The 25,581-nt window shown below is 40.8% G+C and overlaps 1 protein-coding gene across 1 annotated transcript in view; it reads left to right on the top strand.

The window, feature by feature from the left end:
* The window catches only part of dym (dymeclin), a 57,013-nt gene extending 37,706 nt beyond the window's left edge, over window positions 1–19,307 (top strand). Inside the window, exons 15-17 of the mRNA XM_006789046.3 lie at window positions 6,999–7,181; window positions 10,443–10,556; window positions 18,496–19,307. Of these exons, the coding sequence (XP_006789109.1) occupies window positions 6,999–7,181; window positions 10,443–10,556; window positions 18,496–18,645 (447 nt within the window). The 3' untranslated portion in view covers window positions 18,646–19,307. The remainder of the gene's footprint in view (window positions 1–6,998; window positions 7,182–10,442; window positions 10,557–18,495) is intronic.
* Window positions 19,308–25,581: the final 6,274 nt, after the last annotated feature.

Genomic DNA, 25,581 nt, shown 5'->3' with positions numbered 1-25,581 from the left:
ACAGTACTGCCTTCATTCCCCACCCAAGCAACCCCGCTGTTAGCGCTAGCCAAGTCTCAGAAAAGTAGTGTGCCTATTTAATCTGGATAAGGTATATGGACGCCAATACACAGGATCCTGCCTTCACACACGAGACAGTGATGCAGAGAGCATCCAGCATAATCACATTGTGTTGATGCTGCTGTTTTTCTTTAGGGTCCAACTTTCACCCCCCACCCCCAACACACACACACACACACACACTTTTTTTCTCTTTTTCTCTGTGTGCATCCAACAAAGGATGTTTTGTGGGTATGTGAAGCTATGGGGTAATGAGAAGCTGACCTGAGCACAATGCTCTTCAAAATGGTGTGATTATGACATGGCTGTGGTACCATAATGCGGGTCAGACAATGACCTATTTTAAAAAAAAAAAAACCTCCCAAAAGACAAGGGCAGGCTGCTGCTGCTGCTCAGCCAGTCTGACCCTCTCTGTCTGTCCACGTGGCTTTTCCCCCCCCCTCTTCATCCTTTTCCTCCACTGTGCTTTATTCAACCTGTAGGTGTGGCTTTTCACTCTTTCTGTTTGTATCCTCATGCCCTTGTCTTCATCAGTGCTCTTTCTTAATATGTCTGGTTTGTCTGCCCTGCAACAGCCTACAGTGAGCAGCAGGGCCGGCCAGGGAATCACTAAGCTATTGGTTTAATGATGCCAGCTCCTACTTTACAGGGATTTTCATGTCTGTCTCTAAACACTCTGTCCGCACTCACAAACGCTTGCTTAAAAACATGTGTGGGTATGATAGAAAGGACGGGCTCTGGCTTTCTAGTCACTGCTTGCATCTACAAACTGTCAGTTGTCAGACACAGCAGAGGTCACCACGCCTGCAGATGCGACACATTTGCACTCGGTATGTTTAAGAATTAACAGCAGAATTGCACAGAGTTGGGGAAGGGTGTAAACCTATAAGTGCACATAAATGCTTTGCTTTCCAATAGGGTTTCTGTGAATGGTGATGCAAGTAAAACAGGACGGGATCATTGAGGCTAATTTTATGACTCACCTATGTTTTCCTGAGTGGAGAGAAGACGAGAAATAGCAGCATGAGTGGCTGTGACCAAACGACAAGGCACAAGGTTGGAAAACGATGTATGACTAAGAGAGAATGAGGCAAAAAGAGGAGGGAGAGGTAGGAAGAATATGCTGTCAAACAAACACATGTCAAGTGTTTTTTTTTTTGTTGTTTGTTTTTTCTGGCTGTGGATGCAGTTTGAAGAGAAAAAAAGTGCAAAAGGACAGAGTGGGAAGTGGAAGAGGAGGAGTCGCCAAGATATTTAAATCCTGTCTGGGTTTCAACCAGACCGTGGACCTCTTAATCTCATCCACTTGACAAACATACACACAAGGCCAGGCAGACGTCTAGCTAGCCTATTTTCATGTGACCTGAATTCCCCAGTGTGGCATTTTTTCCCTGCCAGACTAATCTCATTAAGCTTGGTGCAGAGCTGGAGAACAAACACACCAGGCATCGTTCACTCCTACTCTGCCTCCCTCTCCTGCTTTTGTCTCCTCTTCGTCACGTCCGTTTTCTCCATCAGCTAGCCCCCCTACCCCCCATACTCTCTTATCATCTATGCTACCATTTTTGTTGCTGTCCTCCTCCTCCTGCCTCCACATCCTCCTACTCAGTTGTCTCTCTTATCTGTCCCTGCTTTCTGTCTAATTATGGCCTGCCACTGCGGAAAAGAGTGGAGCAAGTATAGCTAGGCAGTGGAGTTGAGCTCAGAGAGCCACCTCTGCTTCCAGACGCACAATCAATCCTCATTAGAGCTGGCTCTCCTGCCTTCCTATTGCCTCTCCACGTCTGCCGGTTAAAGCTCAACACCTTCAACCACCATGCTTGTGGAAATCAGTGCAGCAATGTTATTGGATGTGTGTCGAAATAACTAAACTAGAGTTCCGTTACCAGTTACGTTGATGGTGTTCACAAAATCTGAATGTATTGTTTTCTGTAAAGATCATAAATCTAGAACTGTTCCATCCTTCTTCATCATTTTGCTGGGCTTGAGTGGCTTCTGTCAGAGAGCTACACAGGTCAGCAAAGCTGTTGGAGAATAGGATGGCTTACAAGGTTTACAGTCTTTATTTGACAGCAAAGTGTAGAGCGCAGACAGGAAAGCAGGGAGAAGGAGCGGGTGGTGGGGGGATGACATGCAGGAAGTGGTCTGGAGTGGACTCAAATCTAGGCTACCCCTGCTGCAGCCTTTGGGTCACACGCTCAGCGAGCTGAGTTATGGTGGCGTCCGAGCCTTCTTTTTCCTTGGTTCTCTTCCAATCAAATCGATGCACATTGCTTTGAGCAACCCGTTTCCATGTCTGCGACCCCACCTGTGATAGTTGGCCACATCACTGGACAAGAATGCCTTTCAGTGCTGGACTTCAGCATTTCTTTTCGGACACTTCTGACACAGATTCCAGCATCGCTGTTCACTGTGAAGCTTGTTTGTGCTGCTCAATGTAACACCTCTGTAACCTGCAGCAGCTGGATTTGCCTGGTTTAAAAAAAATACATTTGGTAGAAAAGTAATCACACCGTAAACAAAAAATAATAAGATACATCATTCTGAATTAATTTTAAAGGGTTGCCCTAGTAATTACATTTTCAGCAACGCAACCTAACCCATTATATTTCTAAAGTAACCTTTTTCAGTGCACAAAAGAATACAGCTATTTACTGTTATCTTAATCCCCCGGCTTTTTTTCAGGGACTGATTATGTGTATTAAAAAAAGCATCACAGCAAGCAAAGTTATTTATAAGATAAGAACGTCTCTCAAAGCAGGGCACTGAAGATGGAATATAAAATGCTACCACATGCAGTTCTGTTACAGATGATTTGCCCAGATTGGAGGTAGACTCGGTGGCCAATCAGCTCGCAGCAGGAGACTCACCATGTTGCTGTTTCGAATCAGATATTGCAAATTCTTGGTCAAAACAGGTCATCAGCAGAACAGTGATGCAAATGATTCACTAAGCATAAGTGTGCTGTGGCGAATATAAAAGCTCACGTTGTGCCCGGTTCAAGAATGAGACCTTGTGAAATATAAATAAATCTTTTTTTTCTTTTTCTTTATCAGAAAGCTTTGCTATCTCTGCTGCCTATTCTAATGAACGTTACAGGAATTTTACTTCAAGCCTGAAATGTGGCAGCGTGTAAACCCAGAGGAAGTTTCTAATGAGTAACTGTCTAAGGCGAGGCTTCCTGTAAAGCAAAGACAATGATTAAAGGTTTTCAGACCGACAGGCTGAACTGGTCAGTTAAACGTTTGGAAAAGTGACGTTAAATATGTTTTTGTCATAGCATTCATATATTTATGCACCATTGCCGACAGAGGTACATGTGAGAACACAAACGTGTGCTGCTTTAACCCAACAGATTCCTACTTAAAGGCTGGATGGTGTTGGGTTTTGGTGATATGCTGCATACTTTACCCACAATACGCAGCATTTCCTAATAGTACAAACGTGACTGAAACTGCCTATTTCCTGCTACTGTATGTGCTACATGTGAGAAAGGACAGCTGTGGAAAATATGCAATCGCCCAAAATTGCCCAAAGTTCACGTATGAAAACCACTTAAAATGACGCATTTCACACGAGACATTTTGACAGTTGTGAATAGTAAGGACTGTATTCAGTATAACTGCCTGCGTTTCACTGTCACACTGTCATAGTTTCTACATCCACATAAAGGACTGAGGTCATATTATCAGCATTATATCATTAATTACATTTTTGCTGTGGCACAACTAAAACAAGACGGGCAAACTTTAGCTGAGTAAACATCTTGTGATAAATGCACACTACTGAGCATTATTACACACTGAATTCATAAATGCTTTGGTATAAGGCACACCTCTTTCTCCTCTCACCCATCTGCTGGTTTTTTCAGACATTTCTTGGTTTGGGTAGTTTTTGCTAGGCACTGGGAGATCTTTTTATTGAAATTTTATGTCATGTTATTCTTACATATAGTAATAGTAATTATAATACTTTTTATATATTCAGACAACACTGCAAAATGAAGAATGTTCAAAATGGAGCACACATATTTATTCATATCTGCTTGGAGGCATGCAAGGATCTTTAAAGATCCAGGATCCGAACTAAAACCTGTCAGATAATCTACGTCGCGTGTTACAGTTGTGGTCAGACTACCGATGGACTGATTTCATTAGAAGTCCATTGCATTAAGCTAAGCTGCTTTGGATGTCCCTGACTCCTGCATTCTCTTAGTTTGCATTTTGTTGTCCTAGCTGCTTCTTCTGAGCTGCTTACAGAGGCGGCTCTTTGACTCCGTTTGGCCTAACATAGATGCTGTATACTGTATATAGATCAAATGCTATAGCTCATGTTAAAAAAAAATAAGTCGCTGAGCAGATTTTTAGAATTTCTTTTTAAGCAGTAAATTTAGGTATTTATAAGGCAGAGATCATATTTTTGTCTTTTTGGGAGTGAAGAGAAACTGACACTCGTGGTTAGTAGTGCTTGGTTTAATTGAGATGAGTCACGGTGTTATTGAGTTATATTTTTCTGGTTTCTCATTTATGGAGCTTATCTTGCAATATCATCAAACGTAGACGGTAGATTTTGTAACGCTCTGCCCACAGCTGTCACACCATGGGAAATCAGTCATGAACTCTGTTGACCAAAGTTTTTATCTCTCTGTAGATTATTCATTTTCCCACGCTCTCTGCTGTTTTCTTGTTGTGCGCCACCATTGAACACGCCAAAAAGACGTTATCTCATCACGGTGGCGTCTGTCTGTCTCTCTTGTAGACGGATTGTTGTGAATGAAGTAACTAAAGAACAATAAGCCAGATTTCTTAAAGCATGCCTTTTTCCATTAAAAGCAGGTTGTGTGATGAAACCAAACTCCTCTAGCTGCATAGACTTCCGTTAATGATGAAAGCCATTTTCAATATCATTAAAGGCTACAAGTAGGCGCATGTTTTACGAGTTACCACCACGCAGATTAAGGTCCAAGGTTTCTGTAGCATAAACACGCTGATAAGGTAAATGAAACCGAACTTTAAAGGTTGACAGGTGCAGACGTCTTTATCATCATTTAAAAACATCAGTGGCACTGAAAACCTTTCTCACTATGTAGAAAGGATTCTCCTACTGACTGCTTTAATTGCAAGCTGTTAAAAAGATTGTTCATCTAATTAATAACTGAAGCTATTGAAAGTAAAAAGAGTGGCCGAATGCGTCACACTACTCGCACTAAGTACAAAATTAAGGACTTTTTAATTTGTACACTTTTAATTATGAACATTTTGAATGCAGGGATAATAAAATATAATTTATTTATTTACTTTTATGGTTGGATGTTAAGATTAATACCACTGTCATACGTATGTGATCACTATGACGCTTTAGTCAGCAGCTAGCTGTCCTAGCTTATCTAGATTATCATAAAGGCTGAAAACACGGAGATGGTAGTTGGACTGTCTCCAAAGCCAACAAAATATTTCTGTTGCACCCGCATCTCTCAAGCTCACAGATTGTGTCTCTTGTTTAATCTGCACAAAAACAAAAATTTAAAAATAACAGATTGCCTTTGTAAAAGGGGTTATTTGTTGAACTGTTTCTTTGGAAGGACAAAAATAGCGTTTCACCGCTCTTGAGCAGAAGGAGCTACTAAAATTGAACATCATATTGCTGCAGTCACAGTAATAGTGGGAACAACCACAATTAAATCAACTATAAGTCAAAGAACCTGGAATCTTATTGGCTTTGAAACTGTTGCTTCAAAGCTGGGGACCAGGTCTGCAACCACTTGCAGTCAGCTGCCATAAAACTGCAATAAAATGCAGTCACGAAATGGGGATGATATGTGGACAAGTTGACAATTACATGCTGTCAGTTTATGATAATGCACTGGTTAATGCTGTCTACATATGCAGAAATTCAAATTAAACAGAATTGACAACCTACATTGAGAATCCAGTCAGAAGCTGGTAGATCTGAAACAAGAGTTCTTTCTCAAATGGTGACGTATGTGCTGCATGATGGTAATTTAACAACAGAATAAGAGAGTCAGTTTTGCTTTTACTTAGGAATATGACGGGAACCCGCTGACAACCAGTAAAATCAAGTCCACAATTATAAAAAGACGTGTCCCAGACTAGTTACACTCATTGTTGGAGACCGACTCAGACTGATTGCAACACGTTAGCGAATTGGCTCAGTTAGTAAATTAGACAACAGTCATTTTGCAAACCTTTGTCAATCTGTCTGAGAATCCAACCGGCATTGTTCGGAGACTGGAGGTCGAGGGTGCAACATGCTCGATCTCCGAGCGACTATTTGGCCGCCACAGCTAGTTGGAGTCACACAGTGAGAGAAGAAAGATCCTTTTCCTAGCTGGGAGGAGGTCGTCTGAACCTTCATAGATATTACATGTTATCAATCTTGTCTTCACCAAAAGGCAACTGTGCATATTTTTCTAAAATGTCAAACTTGTTTTTTGATGCTGCTTTGGGATTTCAGTTCATTTCTCCAACAATCTCTTGTGTTGATGTTCACATCGGGAAATCCTTATTTATGAACTTTTTGGGTCTATGTGTTGAGAAGCCTACTTAGTTTGAAATAACGCTGAAAACAACGCCATTATGTCAGGCGTTTTAAAACTCTTTATCTTTTTGTCCGTCCTTCTTATAGTCTTTGACTGTCACATGTCACTGAGTTGCCGTCTTTGCCACACAAGGAAACACAGGCCAACAAAACCTGATATCTGGTTTAAAAGATCACCCTTCTGCCACTTGCTAAGACCTTGGCCGACATTCATGCTTTACTTTTTTGTCCTTCCTCTGATCCCTGCTGCCATTTCTGCCATCTGTCTGTTACCCCCTGCTGATCGTTCTATCAGAAAACAATCATTTAAAAACAATATAATAAGTGGAACCACTCTAGTGGGAAACCAATTAACCTTTACATCCTCCCTCTCCCTCCAGGCCCAGGACCTGAGTGTGATTGAGGAAGTCATCCGCATGATGCTGGAAATCATCAACTCTTGCCTGTGCAACTCTCTACACCACAACCCTAACCTGGTGTACGCACTGCTCTACAAGAGGGAGCTCTTTGAGCAGTTCAGGACGCACCCGTCCTTCCAGGACATCATGCAGAACCTCGACACGGTCAGTCTGATTGAGGGTTGTTGTCTTTTTTGTTGTTGTTATTTGGTTTTTTTAAACTAGGAATCGCCCAAAGCATCACAAGTGAATTAAGAGAAGCCTGACAGTTTTTTCCTGCAGTGTCCTCTTTGTCTGCTCAGAAATGTTGAAAAAGCCGGGCCAGAAGATTGTAGTCAGGCAATAAAGAATGAAAGACTTAAGCAGTATGATTGAATTAATCAGTCCACTGGCGTCAAGTATCTCCACATTACATCTCAAACATTCAATGAGTATGTGTGGTGTATAAGTAAGAAGGGATGCGAGAAATCTGTCATTCACAGTCACGTAGAGAAGGGAAAGGAAGCTTTGGTGGGTATGAGTGTGTGTGCGCAGAGGATGGGGGTTGCTGCATACATTGCCACAGGCTTTTACAGTTATCCATAAGTATGAGGGAGGCATGCCTAGGTAGAATCCCTCGGTTAAGTCAGTTTCCCCGAGGCTATTCAGGATGCGAGGCGGCTTTTTTGCTCTTCTAAAATAAGCCCATATGGGAGGCCTTCTGAGTTAATGAAGAGATTAGTATTAGATAGCTGTAGACGCACATAGTGCATGAACTCTGGTGTGCTTGAAATCTTTAAAACAGCCCACACTGAGAAACAAAACTGCCTGTAGAAGCATTTTTTAATGTTGCTCTGACAAAAAAAAAAAAGAGCTTTAAAAGGAATTTGTAATAGTTCTTTTTTTTTTTTTGTAATTAAGGAACACCAAACATTTCTTCAGGGAAAAACTTAGAAGAGCAGTGGAAACACAAAAAATACTTTCTTAGATTTCTTCTTTGAGGTTAAACCCAGAAAGCATTGAATAATTTTTAATTCCAGTGAACTACTTATTTAAAATGTTTTTAAATAAAAGTTTTTGACATTTTCTACGTTTTTTCCCCCGCTGACAATAAGCAGAATTCACCCAGCTTTGCAAATCATCTCGATTTATGATCATCCGCAACTCTTTAAACATCTCATTGTAATGGCACCAGTCAAGCCAGTCCAGTCCAAAATTAAATCTACTCATTCTTCCAATTATAGCCACTTTTTTCTGTCTTCTAACAGGCTTAAGTGTAATTTGATAAACTTACACTATCATAAATACAATGATTATTTTAATGCTTGAAGCCTGAGGTTTGGAACACATGGATATGTGCCAAATGCTGGGTGGTCCACGGCTGCATCTTTACTGCAGCCATCTTTAGTTGCTGCTTGTTTGTAAGTCTCTCTGCCTTTTAGCCCTCGATCAATGAAAAGCACGCTCACTTAGGTTTAGGTCAGCTGACTGACTCATCCATTTAAAGGACGATTGCAGTTTATTCGAAGTGTCGCGCTAACATGGCACTCTGAACTGAGAAGGTGCCCGGGGCATCTGCGCACAATGTCCGCTCCAGTTTGAGGCAAAGTCACAGACGTGCAGATCTTTGTTCACAGTAAAAAGCTTTAAGGAGACCTGTGCATGTATTGGCAACCTTTACCTGGGGTGAAATGGCACCAAAAGAGCATTATGGAAAGCCGAAAGAGGTAGTGTGATGATCTGGACCATGATGCGCTGGAAAAGGTTGAGCCCTGGCATGTGGAATGTACACCTACTGCATACTTTAACACGTTGCACGCTACATACACCTTTTCAGAAAAGTAAGCAAAAGTATCCCCTGGTGGCAGTAACCCATTTCAGCAGGCTAATGCACCCCTGCCCCACCACAGTGCTTGTTTAAGATTTAAAGAATACAACAACAGACTTCAAGGTACTAACTCAGTTCTTGATCTGACTGAGCATATCTGGGATGTGCTAGAAAAACAAGTCTGATCCACGTAGGCCCCACCTTGCAACTTACAAGACTTAAAGGATCTGCTGCTCATGTCACGGTAGCTGATACTGCAGATCAGAGTTGTTTTTTCTGGTCCTACATAATATTTGGTAGGTGCCTTAATGTGGCTGGTTTATCTGAATAGTGTGTGCTGTGCTGTATCCTTATAAAGAAGCATTTACAGAAGCGAGTTACTGTTGCTAGGAAACATGGCAGCCCATGCACGTGTTTAAATGGCCGTTTATGGAAGCGGCAATATTTTTGCCTTAAATGAAAACTGCTGTCGACGTACTGTAGGTTCAGCACCGATTCCTCTAACGTGATGTTCAAACCACCTTTGGAACACTGACCAGTGTTATTGTTTACACAGCTGAGGTCTCTCAGGCCTACGCGTGTAGCATGATGCCATTTTGTTCCTAGATCCTCATATTGCACCCGGTGTCATCATATCGGGTGTGGCTACTGAAATATTAATGTGACAGCTCCAAACAGAGGGATTAGAAGAGTCGGAGAGGGTCGTGATGGAGCTGGGACTTGACATTAAAGCTCAATGAGAACAAGGTCCCGTGTGTGTATTAGGAAACACAGACAAGAGTGAATATTGATTTTTTATTTATTTATTTTTTGCTAATGCTACCAGCTGATTTATACTTACAAGTAGAACAAAATGGAACAAAGATATCAATAACTGCATTAACACAAAACCTGACGAGAAATATTTTAAAATAACCATTTATTTTTGAGGAGATAATCAACAAGAGTCAAATTTCATCAGTGAGTTGTATTTTCTTCTATTTTATTGGATAAAAAGTGGATTTTGCTTTGGACACTGCCTGCTTTATCACTATTTTTTGTTAAGACACTTAACTATGACCTATGATTCATTCAAACAAAAGAGACATCTTAATTTTGTGTCTACTCTTGAAGACAACTTGGCAAAGAACCTTTTTTTATTATATCTTTAGACAATCTGTTACTAGCAGCCTGTCACAATTCCCCCACATTTCCTTAGTTAAATCTACAAAAAATGCCTGATATAGCGTAATTTCACAAGCATAAAATAACAGTTTTTGCACCAACATATTGATTTTCAAGCTTGTAAAAATTATACAAACTGTGCTTTTGTCTTATATACTATATTCCCATGTATTCTTATATACTATATTCCCATGTATGTTTGCACATTTCAATAAATAACTGCACCTATTTCCCATTTTCCTGGCAAAACATGAAAAACTGAGGACACTGTATTGGTGCTAATTTGTATTTAAATTCTGTGTTTACCCCTAAATACTCCAACTGTATTCAGTCCAATTAAATTTTATTTCTATAGCACCAAATCACAACAACAGTCACCTCAAAGCACTTTAAGGCAAGCTAAAAGACCCTATGGCAAGTTTGTGATTGGCTATTTCCTCCCATTTGACCTTTAGGTTATTGGTTTCTTCAGTCAGCGTCTGGAGCAGGCTGGAAGTGACCTGTCTGTTGAGAGAGTTCAGGAGGTCATCATGAAAGGAGCCCAGGCACTGCCAAAAGACAGACTGAAGGTAATTCACTCACACAGACACACAGACAGCAGGGCGACAGACAAAGTGGAAGAGCGTGGAAAGCAGGAGTCATAAAATGTGGGCTTTGCTAAAAGGTTAAAAAAGAAGAAGAAGAAGTGGTAAATTTCTATGCATGTGAAGAGAGTCCAGTTGAACATTCGAGATGTTTGGGATTGGGATATGGACTCGGGCAATGTAATGATGGAAGGAAGCCTTTGGGAGTGGACACAAAAGGCCAAAGCCCAGTTCTCATTAGCATTAATGCCCATCTTCGTTCCATTTCTGCTTACCTGCTACATGTGAACATGTAATGACATTTCAAGGAGATGGGATGGGGGGACGGCTAACGGCACTTTGTCATGGGTACATCAGATTGGGGGGAGGGGACGAAGGAGACATAAATCTGCCACCATGCCTCGTTACCCAACACTCCTGGCGGGTTCTCTAACCCTTTCCCTTTCCAATGCTCCTCCATTAATCAGTAAGGAAATATGTAACCAGCGGTCTCCACAGCAGCTCGGAAGCTCTTAATTGCATGTTTTATCATGTGTTTCATGTTCCGTACTTGGCTGTTGGCTGCAAGCCATTTGTCTGTGGAAGAGGGATGGTGCGCGGCCATGAGTCCATGTTCTCTCTCTCTGTCGTGCTCACAGCGAGCACGTCAGAGCACTAATGTAGCGACCATGAATTCACAGAATTACCCACAGAGCCATGTGGATAACCCTCATGTCCTTCAGTGAGAGTGCTGTACCTGTGGCACAAGTCAATGTGGGTTATGAGTGTGTGTGTGTGTGTGTGTGTGTGTGTGTGTGTGTGTGTGTGTTGTCTCCTGCATTTGTGTATGTCTGCTGATGACCATCTGACTAAATGGCAGTCTACGTTTTTGTGCAAAAGTGTTTTTGAGTCTCACGCTGACTCCACATCAGAGTGCTTTCCAGCTCCACAGGGTGACGTGAAGTGAAAAGTATATCTGGGCAATGTGTCTTCTGGGAAAAGTCCCTACCATTTGATGGCACCATTTCTCAAACAAACAGCTGTCTCTCCACCTCTCGCCTCCCGTCATCCTATGAGCTCATTCAGCTTCCCCCCAATGTAAAAATCTATAGGTTAGATTAATGTTGTGTGGAATCATCGATACGTCGGCAATTACTCCGATGAAGCAGTACCCTGTTCCTCGCGGTTTCTAAAAAACCGGAGTGGAGTTTTTTTTTTACCCTCGGGTCATGTGAACATTGCATGTAAATGAGTGCATCAATTTTTAAGTTTTAAAGTTGCACCCATGTCTACACTAACAACCAAAATCAGAACATTTTGTTAACACTTGCTGAAAGCTGAAAGCACCACTGTGGTGTTGTAGTGCAGCTGGGGAAGGATATCTATAAAACTTCATTCCCAAACTGTATTCTATGGTTCTTCTTGCACACTGATAAAATCATCAGTGAGGTGACATTATTTTCAGATATCGTCTTTTTTTGTGGTTATTTATTTTTCAGCTCAGTTATGCAGTCACAGTGAGAATTCAGCCATTTATGTTGACATGAGGCGAGTTAACAAGCATAAAACAGAGGCTTAGGTGGAGATGATACTTCCCATGTCTGTGGGTCTGCTAGTGTCCGCTTGGATCCCACCAAAATTAATTTTATCATCAGATGGTTAGCACGCGGTGAGTGCATACGAATGTATCAGCTAGCCATGCACCCAGACAGCTGTCTTCAAGCAGACCTCCAAGAAGTGTGTGGCATAACAGGACTGATTACTACCCCATCGGGTCTCCAGCTGTCCTCCACTGAGAATAACTGATGCTTAAGACACAATTTACTGTTATTTCATGCAAATGTTTGGACATTTTTAGTTGTAAAATGATCTTTAAAATTACGTATTTAGATTTATTTTTTTTTAACAAAATAAAAAATCCACATTTAGTGTTAATCTGTATCAGCCTGTACATGGTTCCAATATAATAACTTCAAAATTGGTTGGTTGGGAACTACAGACACTTTTCAGGTAAACCACTGACATAAAGATAGCATGGACACTAGTTAATCTATTGAAATAGAAACATAGTGAGGATGCAGATTTTTAATGGGGCAAAATGTAGACATGCAAATTAGGCACTAACTGAAAGAAAGGATTGAAGGTGGTAAGTACCCCTTGGATGACCCTCAACACTCAGCTGCCTGCCTCTCATTCTTTGTGTGTGTGTTGTTTCAGGGTGTGTGAGGCTGAGTGGCGCTTATAGGCAGTGCCTGCGGAATGTGTTGTTTAGCCTCTCCTGCTGAAATCTGCCTCTTTGAGCAGCGATAGCCTACAGACTCTCTGGCTCCTCAGGAAGAGACGGAGGGGGAGGGGGGTTACCAGCTGTTAGTCAGTCAGTACCTGGGGCTTAAGAGGCCTGATGGCAGCCATTACTACTTTCCCACACACTGACAACACAGTTTCTATACATTTCTATGTAGAAATCCTCTTTCAGATGAGTGCAGTAAATTCAGAAAGCCCATGCCTAACTTGTGTAATACAGTCCGCCTTCAGAGCTCAAACTTAGGGCAATCGGGGCTTTGCAAAGCATTAATAGTATTAAGCAGTTTTCACAAATGCATTGCAGCCCCGAACTTTTGTAGTGCTTACCGAATGAAGCGCCGTGTAATATACGTCCACCGCTCTCTAGGTCGGAGATTGGCCGCTCTTTTAGTCTGCGAGCTCTCTGGTACAGATATTTTTCCAGTGCATTCACTGCTAGTGAGTCGCCGTCATGCGTCCCGGCTTCTTCTCACCCTGTCCAGTAGGCTCCTTCGCTTAAAGCCTTAGCCTGCAAAGTATTTCCAGTAATGCACGCATGTCTGAGGTGGATTGGATAGCTGTGGAAAATCTCCTGACCCAGTTTCACCGAAAATGTCCGAAATTCATGTATGAAAACAGCTCAACACTGTCGAAAGAAAGGTCACCCTGACGTTTTGTTAAATATACCAGTTCTCTCCTGTCAGATCTCAATACTTGAACATGATTTGAGCAAATGTAGAAAAAAATTATCAAGATCTGCAGGTTGAGCTATTGTTTATTTATTGATTGATTATTGATTCTGGCTTTTTTTTCTCTTTTTTTTTTGCCATATTTGATCATCTGTAATAACTGTTTTATACAGTTTGAGCATTTAGAGTAAGACTTAGGAGTCTATCTGATGTCACCTCTGATATCTTTCCCTGTCAAGAAAATTATGATGTTGCCAAAAAGAAAGATTTAATCAGCAGAAGGATATTTACTACATCAGTTTACCCTTCATTTTATCTGAAACATACAAAAGAATTATATCTTTTTAGTTTATTTTCAGCTGTCACTATGGGACATTGCCCATAAATATAACTAGCTAAAGCTTTCAGACAGTTGTGGTGATCGCAGTATATTAATATTTTTCTGTGAGAAAGCCACAGAGGCATAAAGTGATGTGAGATTGAAATAAGTACTTTGACTTTTAACTCAAACGTACTATTTGAGACAAACGAGAGTTAAATTCAACCACTGATCATTTTTTTAAAATGTATATAAAGTTTATATCATAATAAAATATTGATATAATGTAACCTGTTTATATTTGGACGATCAAAATGCAAGCTAGTCTCATGAGCTATGTTAGCAAACTAGTGTGCTTGCTAAAGTTAACATTACTAAAGGTGTTCTTTCAGATACATCACACACCCATGAAACGAACGAAACTTTCCCAAAGGACGTCTCTAAAAAGCAGAATGTGAATATAAAACCCACGACTTTTGTGAAAGATTTGTAAAGCGTTTCGAAACCTGACTTTTCAGTGTTGTGCGTGTACCTGCATGTAAATGTGTGTGTTTGTGTGTATCAAGTTCTTATTTGCTCCCTCGCCGCATTCTTCTGTGTCTGGCCACCGAGCGCTGTCAGCGAAAGCCCAGTGGAGGAAAGGGAACACAGCGTCCTAAGTAAAGATATGAGGCCAGCCAGCCAGTCTGTGTTCAGGGGCGAGGGCCTGACCCGCCAGGACCCATAACTAACTGATATGAGCCCGGGCCAAGTGGGCCCCAGCCAGCAGTCAGACTGAGAACAAAACAGAGAAGGGGAGGGAAGGGGAAGTCAGCAGAGAGACAGAGGAGATATGTACTGGGACAGTATGAACAGAATAAGGGACAGAGATAATATTAGTTACTGGATGTGGCAGTCTGGAGATGCTCTGACTTTATTTTTATTTTATTTTTTACCCCGAATTCACTCAAGCCTGAAAGCAACATTTTTGCTGTGAGGCACTTGCCATTGCCTTGTAATATGCAAGGCAATTACCCTGGTGGGGCTCTCGAACATAGATGTAAGAAGAAGAAGGCCGTTGGGATTCTGGGTCATTTTTCTCTTTTCTGGCTTTGTGAAATTTAGGGAAATCGGTCATGTGAGCGTGCGGGACTTTAAGTTCCCACGGTGGCGATTTTTTTATGTCATCATAGCTCAACAAGCATCATCTTTACCTGCCACTGAAGGGCTTCTGAGTTTAGTAAAGATTACCACTTTACTGCTAAATGTTAGATGAAAAGATGGAGATATAACATGGTTTCAGGAGACTGTAATAGCATATTTTGTTCACTAGTACAGAAGGTAGATGTTTATTGGCTTAAAATGGTTCATTTTAGCACGTTGCTAGGGGATTGCAATCCCTTGTGATAATAATAAAAAAACACATAGTGTATAATTCAGCCAATCGTGGATATAAATTGTGGATATAAATTATGTTATTGGTGTAAAATTAAACTATAGGAGTGTAAGGATGCTTTTTATAGATGCCTGCATGCTAAAAACTGTAATTCTAGCCTATTGCTAGGTGGTTACTAGGCAACATGGGATGTCATGTCTGATATGATATAGATAAGTGCTTTCAGGGGCCTAAGACGTACCTGTGTGCCAAGTTTTGTTGCTCAACTCCTGATTGCGTAGGAGGAGTTGGCAGCCGAAGAAACAAACAAACACACAGGTGGAGATTTTGTGTGTTATAGTAAGACATATTTAGGGCTTTGTTTGTGCCAGATTCATGTCGAGTTATTGTGATTGTCCACCAGAGATATCACTGTAAAACAGCAACTTCTCCTCTGTAAGTGTTTATTATTGAGCTTGGGACAAACTCTAATATAAGCTAGATGGCTAACTATAATTTTAGATTTAAAGTACAGGCACGAGTCTGGTATTGATCCTCGCATCCATATCAAGAAACACAGATTGGATGCCAAGCTATTCCTATAATTACAGAGGAATTCCTTTGCATCAGTGGCACCCATTTTTGAAGTAGTGATAATGTTAGTGTGTCAATACTAAAAGCACGCCAGAGATTTGTAAAGATCTAATTATAATATGATTGGTGATGTTTCTGCGTTTCCCATGAATAATAATTTAGATTCTTTCAATGAGGCCATGAAAATGATAAATTATGGGTTTAATACTAAGTAATAAGTTAAGCCACTCATATCTGTACTTATACAGATGTAAAGCATGCAAATCCGTATAGTAATGCTAGAGTAAATACCATTTGTGTGCTTGTGCTTTAGCTCTGAGTTTCTTTACCTTTTCTTTAAACTGTGACTGCTGTGTTCAGGGCTCATGATGGAGAACTACTTATATTCAGAGTGTTTAAGCAAGCGTTTACCAAAGTAGCCTCAGTGTCTTATGTGTGTCTGGTTTCTATGAAAAAAGGCGCTTATGCCGTATTTTGCTCATATAGAGGATTCGTTTTAGAGGTGTTAACATTGATTGCGCATGTACACATAATGCTTTACGAGTAAAAATAGGTTAATGCTGATGCTGTAACATGTGTTGTTTCAAACCTATGTTGACATAGCTGTGTCTGCTGGTTTATGCTTTGATTAACCTAATTGCCTAATAGCACAACTGGTTGTGCTTCATATGTTTTCATATATCACGGTGGTTGCCGCAGGGTATTAATCTGCTCGGCTGCCGTCTGTTCATGCTTGTAAACACGACACTGCTGAAGAAAACTATTTTCAATTAAAATGAAAAATTAAAGGCTGTATTTCTTCCTCTAAGCTTACAAGTAAAGGCCTGAATGTGTGGAGCAACTGTCACCAACAAGGTCATGTGAACGCCGGATGAGTCGTTAGGCTACGACACCTACACACCCCTGCCACTCAGATAATACAGTTCCTGCATTGTGTCTGGCCATCAACAATGGGAGTGGTGTGTGTGTGTACAGTTTAGCCTCAGTAACCTGGCATATGGCCTGTGACCCCACAGCCCCTCGGTCTATGTCATTGTGATACCGATAGTGAGGCCTTGAATGGAGCCAATCAGGATTGAAAAGACTGGACTCAGACCATCAAATAAAGGCTCACAGCATCTGTCTTTCACCACAGACTGATTACTGGCCGCGTGTGTGCACATACATGCATGTGCAGACAGGAGGATATAATGAGGTACCATTATGTATTATTGATGTGCTTCCCCGGCTGCCTACCTGCTGTCAGGTGGGCTGGCTCATGCATGCTTTGGTCTGGTCTGGTCTGGTTGGTGGGCTTCCAGAAGGTTTGGAAAAAGCTGGTGTTCAAGATGACAACTGATTACACAAAACATTAAATTTGTCAGATATCGATCTGTTAATTTGTGACTTTTAAACTCTTAAAATTCGTTTTCATTGAAAGGTTTTGTTAGAATTTTGCCTCAGTTTTACTTTTTCTTATGGTGAGAGGTTAAAAAGGGCACCAATTACAAATAGATGATATGAAACTAAACAGAGCTGCAATTGAATTTTATTTTTGTTCTATTTCTAAAGACAGCATGTCAGCCCAAAGTGGAGAAGTTTCCCCAAGTGCAGATCATGTTTCCTCTTTATAGGAAAAATAAAAAGAAGACTTTTCCTGATCAAACCAGGAACGCTTGCAAAACTTCTTCCCACTTCACAAACTGCTGCGAAGTGTCTTCCTCATATTTCACGGTACTAACAGTGATTTGAGTAGCACAGCTTTTCTGCTTCATGTGAAAGTAATTCATTCATTCAACAGCCAGCTCCAAAAAAAGGACTTTATTTCAGTGAGCTGTGTTTGGCAATCCACAGAAGAAAAAACCCAACAAATACCACGTTATTGTAGCGCAGCTCTAATACGCTGCTTCAGGTCTTGTTTTTTTACAGCATAAACTGCATATAAAAGATAGATGTAGCCACCGCGACCCCACCTGTTGGTTTATGAAGCAATTCAGCTCAACGTCTTCGGTTTTTTGGAGACAAAAGTGACCATATTGGACAAGAGTGAGATCAGTTAGCAAGCTACATTCATAAACTCCACAGCTATTTCACACCAACACAGTTAACTTTTAATTAGTGCTAATAATAGAGCTAGCTATTTCCAAAAACATTTATTTCTCACCAGGCTCTGAACATGTTTACTTACTGGGAATTTATAGGGATAATGTTGCACCATGTGGTTTAAGAGGTAGAGCAGGTCATCTGCTAATCGGAATTTTGGTGGCCTGGCTCCTCCAGTCTGCATGTCAAAGAAGCCTTTTACAAGATACTGAAGTCTGAGTTGCTCCCAATGCATTCTTCAGATTGTGAATGTTAGATTAGATGTAGAAACAAGTGTTTGCATGAATGAATGGGTGAATGTGACAAACTATAAACTACATACATATATTATAAAGCATCTGAATGCTGCAGTAGAGTATAAAGGCACTATATAAGAAACCCCCTCATGAAAAACAGAGCAGCTGAAAGTAGCTTTTAACATGAGAATGTAAAGTGAGCGTTCACTGACCACTGGAGGAACTGCAGTTTGTGCCGAGTTCATACTGCGTAAAAACTGCCGGTCTGATAAGTTAAAATATCTTCTTTGAAAAGACTCTGTGCGGAAACATTTCTGCATCAGCATTTTCTTTTTTATGACTTGCTCATCATTCCACTTTTCTCTCGCCCGGTGTTTTCTGTGAATAGAAATTCCCAGAGCTCAAGTTCAAGTATGTGGAGGAGGACCAGCCAGAGGACTTCTTCATCCCCTACGTGTGGTCGCTGGTCTTCAACTCTGGAGTCGGCCTCCACTGGAGCCCACACGGGATCGAGCTGTTCAGCATGGACTCCGGCTGAAGGACACATTGCAGCAGATTGCGCGTCTCCATCTCCGTTCAGTACAGAAAAAGGAACTGATGGCACGTGGGTGTGGGTGGGTGTGTGTGTGTGTGTGTTCTGGGTAGGTGTGTATGCATTACCCTTTATAGTATGTTCACGCTGCTTTGAAAGTGCCTCAACCTTGTAGAGGATGGTGTTTCTTTTTCATGCAGCACAACCTCGTTCTCCCTCGTATCTTCATAATCTCTCTGCTTCTACACTGTGAAGCTTCACCTGCACTTGGGTTACAGTTCCTGCGGTAGCTCCCGCTCATGCTCATGCTCACTCAGTCCTGCGCTGAACACCTGTTGGAGCGTCTGAGCTGCTTCATTTGGTTCAGCACATGCTGACTTGTGATATCACGAGGAGCTCAGGACGCTGGCATTGGCTAATTCAATAGGTCAATTAAAACATGTTACACTGCTCTGCTCTGACGAACATTCATTTACTTCTGCACTGAATACTAAAAACCTGCTGTGACTCAACACCTGCCACTCATCTTCAAATGTCCTATTATTGTTGAATTTACACGCGATTATCTCATAACTGTTTTTCTTTTCTTTTGGCGTACATTGTTCTCAGTGTACAACAGCTTTTGACACATTTGCGCTTTTGAATTAAAGAAATGAAGAGAGAGAAAACTCTGTTGTCATCATCAGTATGCAGGAGTTACAGTGTTGCCGGCTGTTTAATATCCCTCCCCACCCCCCACATTCAAGTACAGCTTAATTAAATTTCAGTCCCCGGATGATATAAGCACTCTGCATCACTCTTTAATTCGTCTGATTTCGTTGTTGCTTGCAGCTCATTTATTCCATACCCTGTTTTTGTCATTAGCATTTTTTTCCTGATGCTAACCCAAGGCAAATACTTAAACCGGGGACGGTCATTAAACCTCCTGTCCTGTTGTGCATAATTACCGTTGTCTCTTTAACCGGTTACGTTATTTCATGTTTAAGTAGGGACTTATTGTTATTTATTTTCATGTATATTGTTTTTATATATATTCACCATCCCAAAATGTAAAGTGCAGTAGTGCTGAAAAGACTACTATTACCGAAAGAGAAAAGCAATGGTACTATACTTTGATTTTTCCCAGACGGGGAAACTGGCTTTATATATAAATGCATATAATATGACGACAGCTGTCCTTTTTGTGGCAACGTTTACCTTGAAAATAGAAGTTTAAATAAAAATATGAGATCAAACCAGCCTGAGTGTCACGCTGTTATTTAGCAGTGAAATACTGCAGCATTCATGTGACGTTTATCACGTTTGTCTTAATTGTTTTAAAGTTATGCAACTTTGGACTGAAAGCCTTGTTTATGACTCTGTCAGCCTGACAAATGCAAAGTGTTTATCGACCACAAGCTGAGCAGCCTGTCTTGATTTTTATCGAGTGGATTGAAATGTCCTCCGGCCTTGCCCAGTTGCACAATGCTTTATGGCTCAGTCGCATTGGGATAAAAATATGACAGCAACAATCCAAACAATCCTGGTTTGACTTGGGCTGATTCCAATCGCTCTCAGACAGATTAGCGAAGGTTTGCAAATAATTGATGAACGCAGACAGATTAGCCAATCAGTCTGCAATCAAACAATCAATCTGAGTCGGTCTGCATCAGTAAGTGTGCAACGGGGAGCTTCGCTTAATTGGTTGGCCTCTGGTTGTATTCAGCGAATTGTCATATCATCACAAACAGAACGCGTGCGATTGCCGGCTTCACCCTATTCCAATTGAACACTGCTCTCATAACACCTGCGAAACCACCATAATGGTATTTCTGCACTTCAGTGTTAAATTAAAATGACTTTTTCAGAACACACACATCTTCAGCGAATGAGTCGGGGCGGGTGGGACAAATCCCATCCCCCCCAAAAAATCAGATGAACAGGAGAAAATGTCAGACTGAAGATGGAAACGAAGTCTGAGGAGGTGTAATTTCTTTTGATATCAGAGTGACCTTTTAAGCAGTGTAGAAGGAAGGATTAGAAAAAGATGTTAGAAGCCTGTATACGCAAGATTTAGATTTTTTTTTCTAAGACCTCTTAGACTCTTGATACCCAGTGGCTGGCCTTTTCTCTCAGTTATATTGACCTAAGTTATTAAAATATTTACCAAGGTTGCTGCTTCATACCTTCAATGATAAATATATATCTGTGTGTGTGTGTGTGTGTGTTTAGCCTTGGATTTCATTGCTGCTTGCCCGGCACATTTCAGCCACAGTCTTCTCTTGCATCTTTGCGGCACAAAAGAAAGATCATCCTTAAGACTGGACTGTTACGCTATGAGCAGACTTTACCGCGTGTCTTATTTTCGCCTGTTTTTATCATCGCTGCAAAAGCAGCAGAAACAGAGGCGGAAAACCACGTCGGGAGTGAGGCGAGGGGGGGGGGGGGTGCAAAAGTTTACGGCACAATGGCACCCACTGTGTCGCCGGAGCTCCCACTTCCCAAGAGAATTTCATGCCTTTCGTCTCTATTGTATTGGTTTTCATGCCTGAAATTCTCTTGTTCTCAGGGACAATATAATGGATGCAATTCGATGTAAAGAATGGCTCATTTTCAGGACGGGTTCATTGGTAGGTTACAATGAAACTGCACGCTCAAGGAGACCGAAGCCCTCTCCCTCTGCACTGACTCTCACCTGCCTCCAGCTCTATTATCTCTGTGCCAGATGGTTGAGCGGAGGTTTTTTACAAAGTGACATGGCTCCCCTTGTTCCTTTATGGCGCAGGGGTCACCTTACCCTCGGATCCCATTTCAGGTGACAGCAGGAAGATGGATGGAGCCAGGGATTTGGGGATGTATAGTTTTGTTGTTGTTGTTTGTGTGTGTGCATCTTTTTTTTCTCCCCAGATGTTGGTACTTTTTCCTCAAGGTCTAGGTGAGATCGTGTTGACTACCCAGTGGAGTGTGCTTCTAGAGCCATCGGTTATCACCAAACCAGAGTTTACAGCGTTTACACCAGTGAGACACATTGTCACAATAACATCGCTGGCTCACTCTCTGCTCTCGTTGACACGTAAAAATAAACCACCAAAGCTTGGTTGGAATTAAAGCATTGCATCTGTGGGCTGGCCCATAAGTGGAAAATATCAGTGAGATATAAAGATGAGACAGGCGTATTATCATGATCTTGATGTCTGCATCAGTTAACCTCGTTTTTGTGAGCACGGAAGGTTTGGAGGAAGTCAACAAGCCCTGACCAGCTGGCCTTGAGAAACTTCTCTTAGTTTTTTTTCCTTTAATCATACCTTACACTGAAAGTGTTTTCTTTTTTTCATCTTATAAATGACATGGCTTAATTCGTACAAGTCACCAGCCATCAGTCTATTTATGCAAAGTCATAAAGTAAGTAACGCTGTTCCCAAGACACTTTCCAGACAGTGTTGCATGGTGTTTTAAAATCTCATGGTGCTTTTTATGTGTTGATAAGTCACAATACAGCTTTGGTGAGATCCTAACATCACCAGCGGAAATGCAACCCCAAACTGTGATATAGTACCTCCACTGTGTTTTACAGATGGCTGCAGACGCATACTTCTCTCCAGACAACCTTCATACATACTGATGACGATATGACCCAAAAATTTCAAACTCTGATTCATCACTTCATCAGACCTGTTGGCACTGATTTTCAGTCCAGTTCTTGTGTAGTTTGGGCTACCTCAGCCTTTTCTACCTTTTCCCCCCTTCCTTAAGAATGGCTCCTTGACTGGCAACCTCCTACTGAGACCACTTCTGCTGAGGCTTTAGCAAATATTAGATGGCTCAACTGAAGGGGCAGATCCATCTCTCAGGTCCTGTGTCAGATCCCTTGAATAGGACATGGAATTTTAATCTTGCTGTATTTTTTTTTTTTTACTTTTTTTTTTTTTTTAAGGAAAGATTCTGTTTATCTGATGTATATGTTTTTTTAGGACTCCCACTTCTTTAATCCTCAATTAGTTCTGTTTTTTTAATATATTTTTTAAGATTGCCAAATTTTCTATAATAGATATTTGCAAATCACCTTGTTGGTGCAAAAATATTATTTTATGCCTGGCAAACTGTGTTAATAAAGTGCATAACGATAGAATTTAAAAACTTGTTCTTTGGCAAGTTGTCTGTCATGTGTAGATACTGATTCACCGCTTTACTTTTGTGTCTTTTTGTTTAAATGATTTATATGTCATTGTTAACAGTCTGTCAAATTCAAGGACTAAACTGAAAATAGGTGATAAAGCAGCAAATGTCCAAAGCAAAACTCAGAAAGACCTGCACAAAGTCTGGAGAACTATTAGTCAAGTCCCTTTTAAGAGAATATAGAGGAAAACATAAGTCACTGAAAATTCAGTTGGTTAAAAGGAGTCTGGCTCATCAGACGCAAACTATAAAGAAATGAGGGGTAGCTCAAGGCTTTTGTGCAGTCTTGTTTTTGTGATTGCAGGATGAAGAGCAATAACTGAAGGTGACGATGATAAAGAACTATAGAAGAAATATAATTTAATAAGCTCTATATATTGAACATTTAGTGTATGTAATGCCACAACATTCTCTATAAACCTCTGTGATCCCTTCAGGAATAATTGTAATCATTTTAGTTATTCTGTTTTTTCGAATTTTATCATTAACTCTGTTTTTCTTAGCCACTTCTGTTAGCATGTTAACGTTAGCCTGGAGAGCATGCTAACGTTCTGCCTACTCAAGGAAACTGTAACATTTTTCTTTTCTAGCATTTCTATATGAATATCGTCTTCTTTTTTTCATCTTTTTTTCTAAAGTTAAAACTGTGGTTGGACCATGTCCTTTGTGAAAAGCTGGCATTTCTTTGCAGAGTTGTCTTTCTGATACAAAACATTAGCACCTCACTAGATTTCAGTAGCTATAGCAGATGACGTATGCAGATTTAAGGCCATATTTTCCATGAAGCACAATGGGGAAATCAATGTTCAGCAGTGGTAGCCCACTACCAGCACACTAGCAGCTTTGGACAGCTCGTCTACCTGCAGTGAGCGTCTGTTGTCAGATGGCCCATGTGATAGTATATGTGACATAACCGGTCTGTGGCCTACTCAAATTTGCGCCACTCTCTGTATCTTTCATGCTATATTCTTGGGTCTTTAATGTTTTGGGGGGTTTTTTGTGCTTCGCTCCACTGTTGCTCTCTTCTCATTAGTGTGCCAGTCTGCATTCAACCAACTCACAGCATCAAGCATCAGTTGGGATTCTGCATGGGAACATTTTCATTGGTTGAAAGCCCCTTTCTACTGTAGGTAAATACCTCTGCAAGCAGGCACAAATGCGGTGCTATGAATTAAGCATAAGTGGGCGATACCATGTAGCTCCTGTGAAGGACTCATCCCCCACAAACAGTTCGTCCATAAACATCACGCAATTACTTCAAGGGACAAAAAAAACTGACTGGCATCAGTATCACAATTGAGCCAGGGCACTCTTCCATGTAGGACAGTTAAATGCATGGAGATCATCAAAATAGTTTCATGCCAGTGGCCTTTAAAGAGAACTAGGTCACTGAGGCCTCCAGCTTTAACATGACAAAGATGTAATCTCTTAACCCAAACCAGACTAAAGAAATCCGAAAGTAGATGCTCTCTGTGAGAGGTTTATCAAACAACACCTTACAGATTAGTTCATCTCATACTGAAAAGACCAAAGCCCGTTGGACAAGAGAAAATGCTTCCTAAATGAAAACTTGAATCTTATATAACATCTATAATAACTCTTTGAGATTAAGTGCACTTTGTACGTGTAATTGGGTGTAAAATAATATTGTTGCATCTCAGTGTGTCAGGCTCACTTTGATCCAACTTAAAAGTCTGGATTGATTAAAAGTTATTAATATTGAATTGAGGGGTTTCTTTGTGTTGACTGGCCACTGGCTGCAGGGCAATGTTTACCCAACATAAACTTAGCAGACTGATATAACAATGCATCAAGGTGAATTAGTGCTGTGCGATACTGCACACCACCAGTCTTGGTATTTATCCCATACCAAGTAAATACAGGGCCAGAATTACCAATACCAATACCGATACCAATACTTTTAACCTATAAAGTTAGCTTATGTAGGGGAGAGCAGCGTCTCACGAGTTTTTGAGATTTTCAAACTGAATTTTTTGTGGATCAAGAATTAAAAATGTGCCTGTACCTAAAGCTCTTTGTCAACTTCTGTTGTTTAAATGTGCTACAGGCTATAAGTCTACTAGACCTGGCAGGTGACACAAAAAGATTAAGTTTTTTCATTTCCAAAAGGATAAGAATTTATTTAACACTATTCAGTGGGTTACATACTGAATTTTGAGGATAGAAAGTATCGATCCTATTGTGCTAGTATCGATCCGATACCAATACCAGCGCTGGTATCGATATTAGCGATATTTGGATTGCTCTGGAAGTAATACTTTTAATCATTTTAGCTAAAACTGAAGATCACGACCTTTATGAAGGTAAAATTTATCGCCAGGCTGTTGCATTAGACTGTTTGACATTTTTACTGCAGGAGAGTAACTCACTCATTGAACATTCAGTTGGCTAAAAGGAGTCTGGGGCAGGTTGGTAGGTCTGTAGCTAACATTAGCATTCTGGGATAAAATGTGGGTCATACCGCATGTCTGAGGACAAGACTGAAGCTTTCTCTCATTCATTATAGAGCAAACCCCACTGGACATGCTGATAATGGTACATTTTTTCTCAACACACGATGAATAAGTTTTTTCCCTCCTTTTTTTATGCTTTTTCACAGCATGATTTTTTTTTTTTTAAAGAGGCTGCGTCATTTACCAGTGTGGGTGTTTTCAATCATTCCTGTTGTGACATCGGATGTGCAAGTTGTGAATTTTTAAAGTTTTCTCTTATCTATTTAATTAAAGTTGCCTTATTTCTATCATTCTTATCTCACCAGCGACTGGC

Source organism: Neolamprologus brichardi, chromosome 7, assembly GCF_056152115.1.
Source record: "Neolamprologus brichardi isolate AB-2024 chromosome 7, ASM5615211v1, whole genome shotgun sequence".
Classification (NCBI taxonomy): domain Eukaryota; kingdom Metazoa; phylum Chordata; class Actinopteri; order Cichliformes; family Cichlidae; genus Neolamprologus; species Neolamprologus brichardi.
The sequence above is the reverse complement of the archived record's forward strand: the minus strand, read 5'-3'. Positions and strand labels throughout refer to the sequence as shown.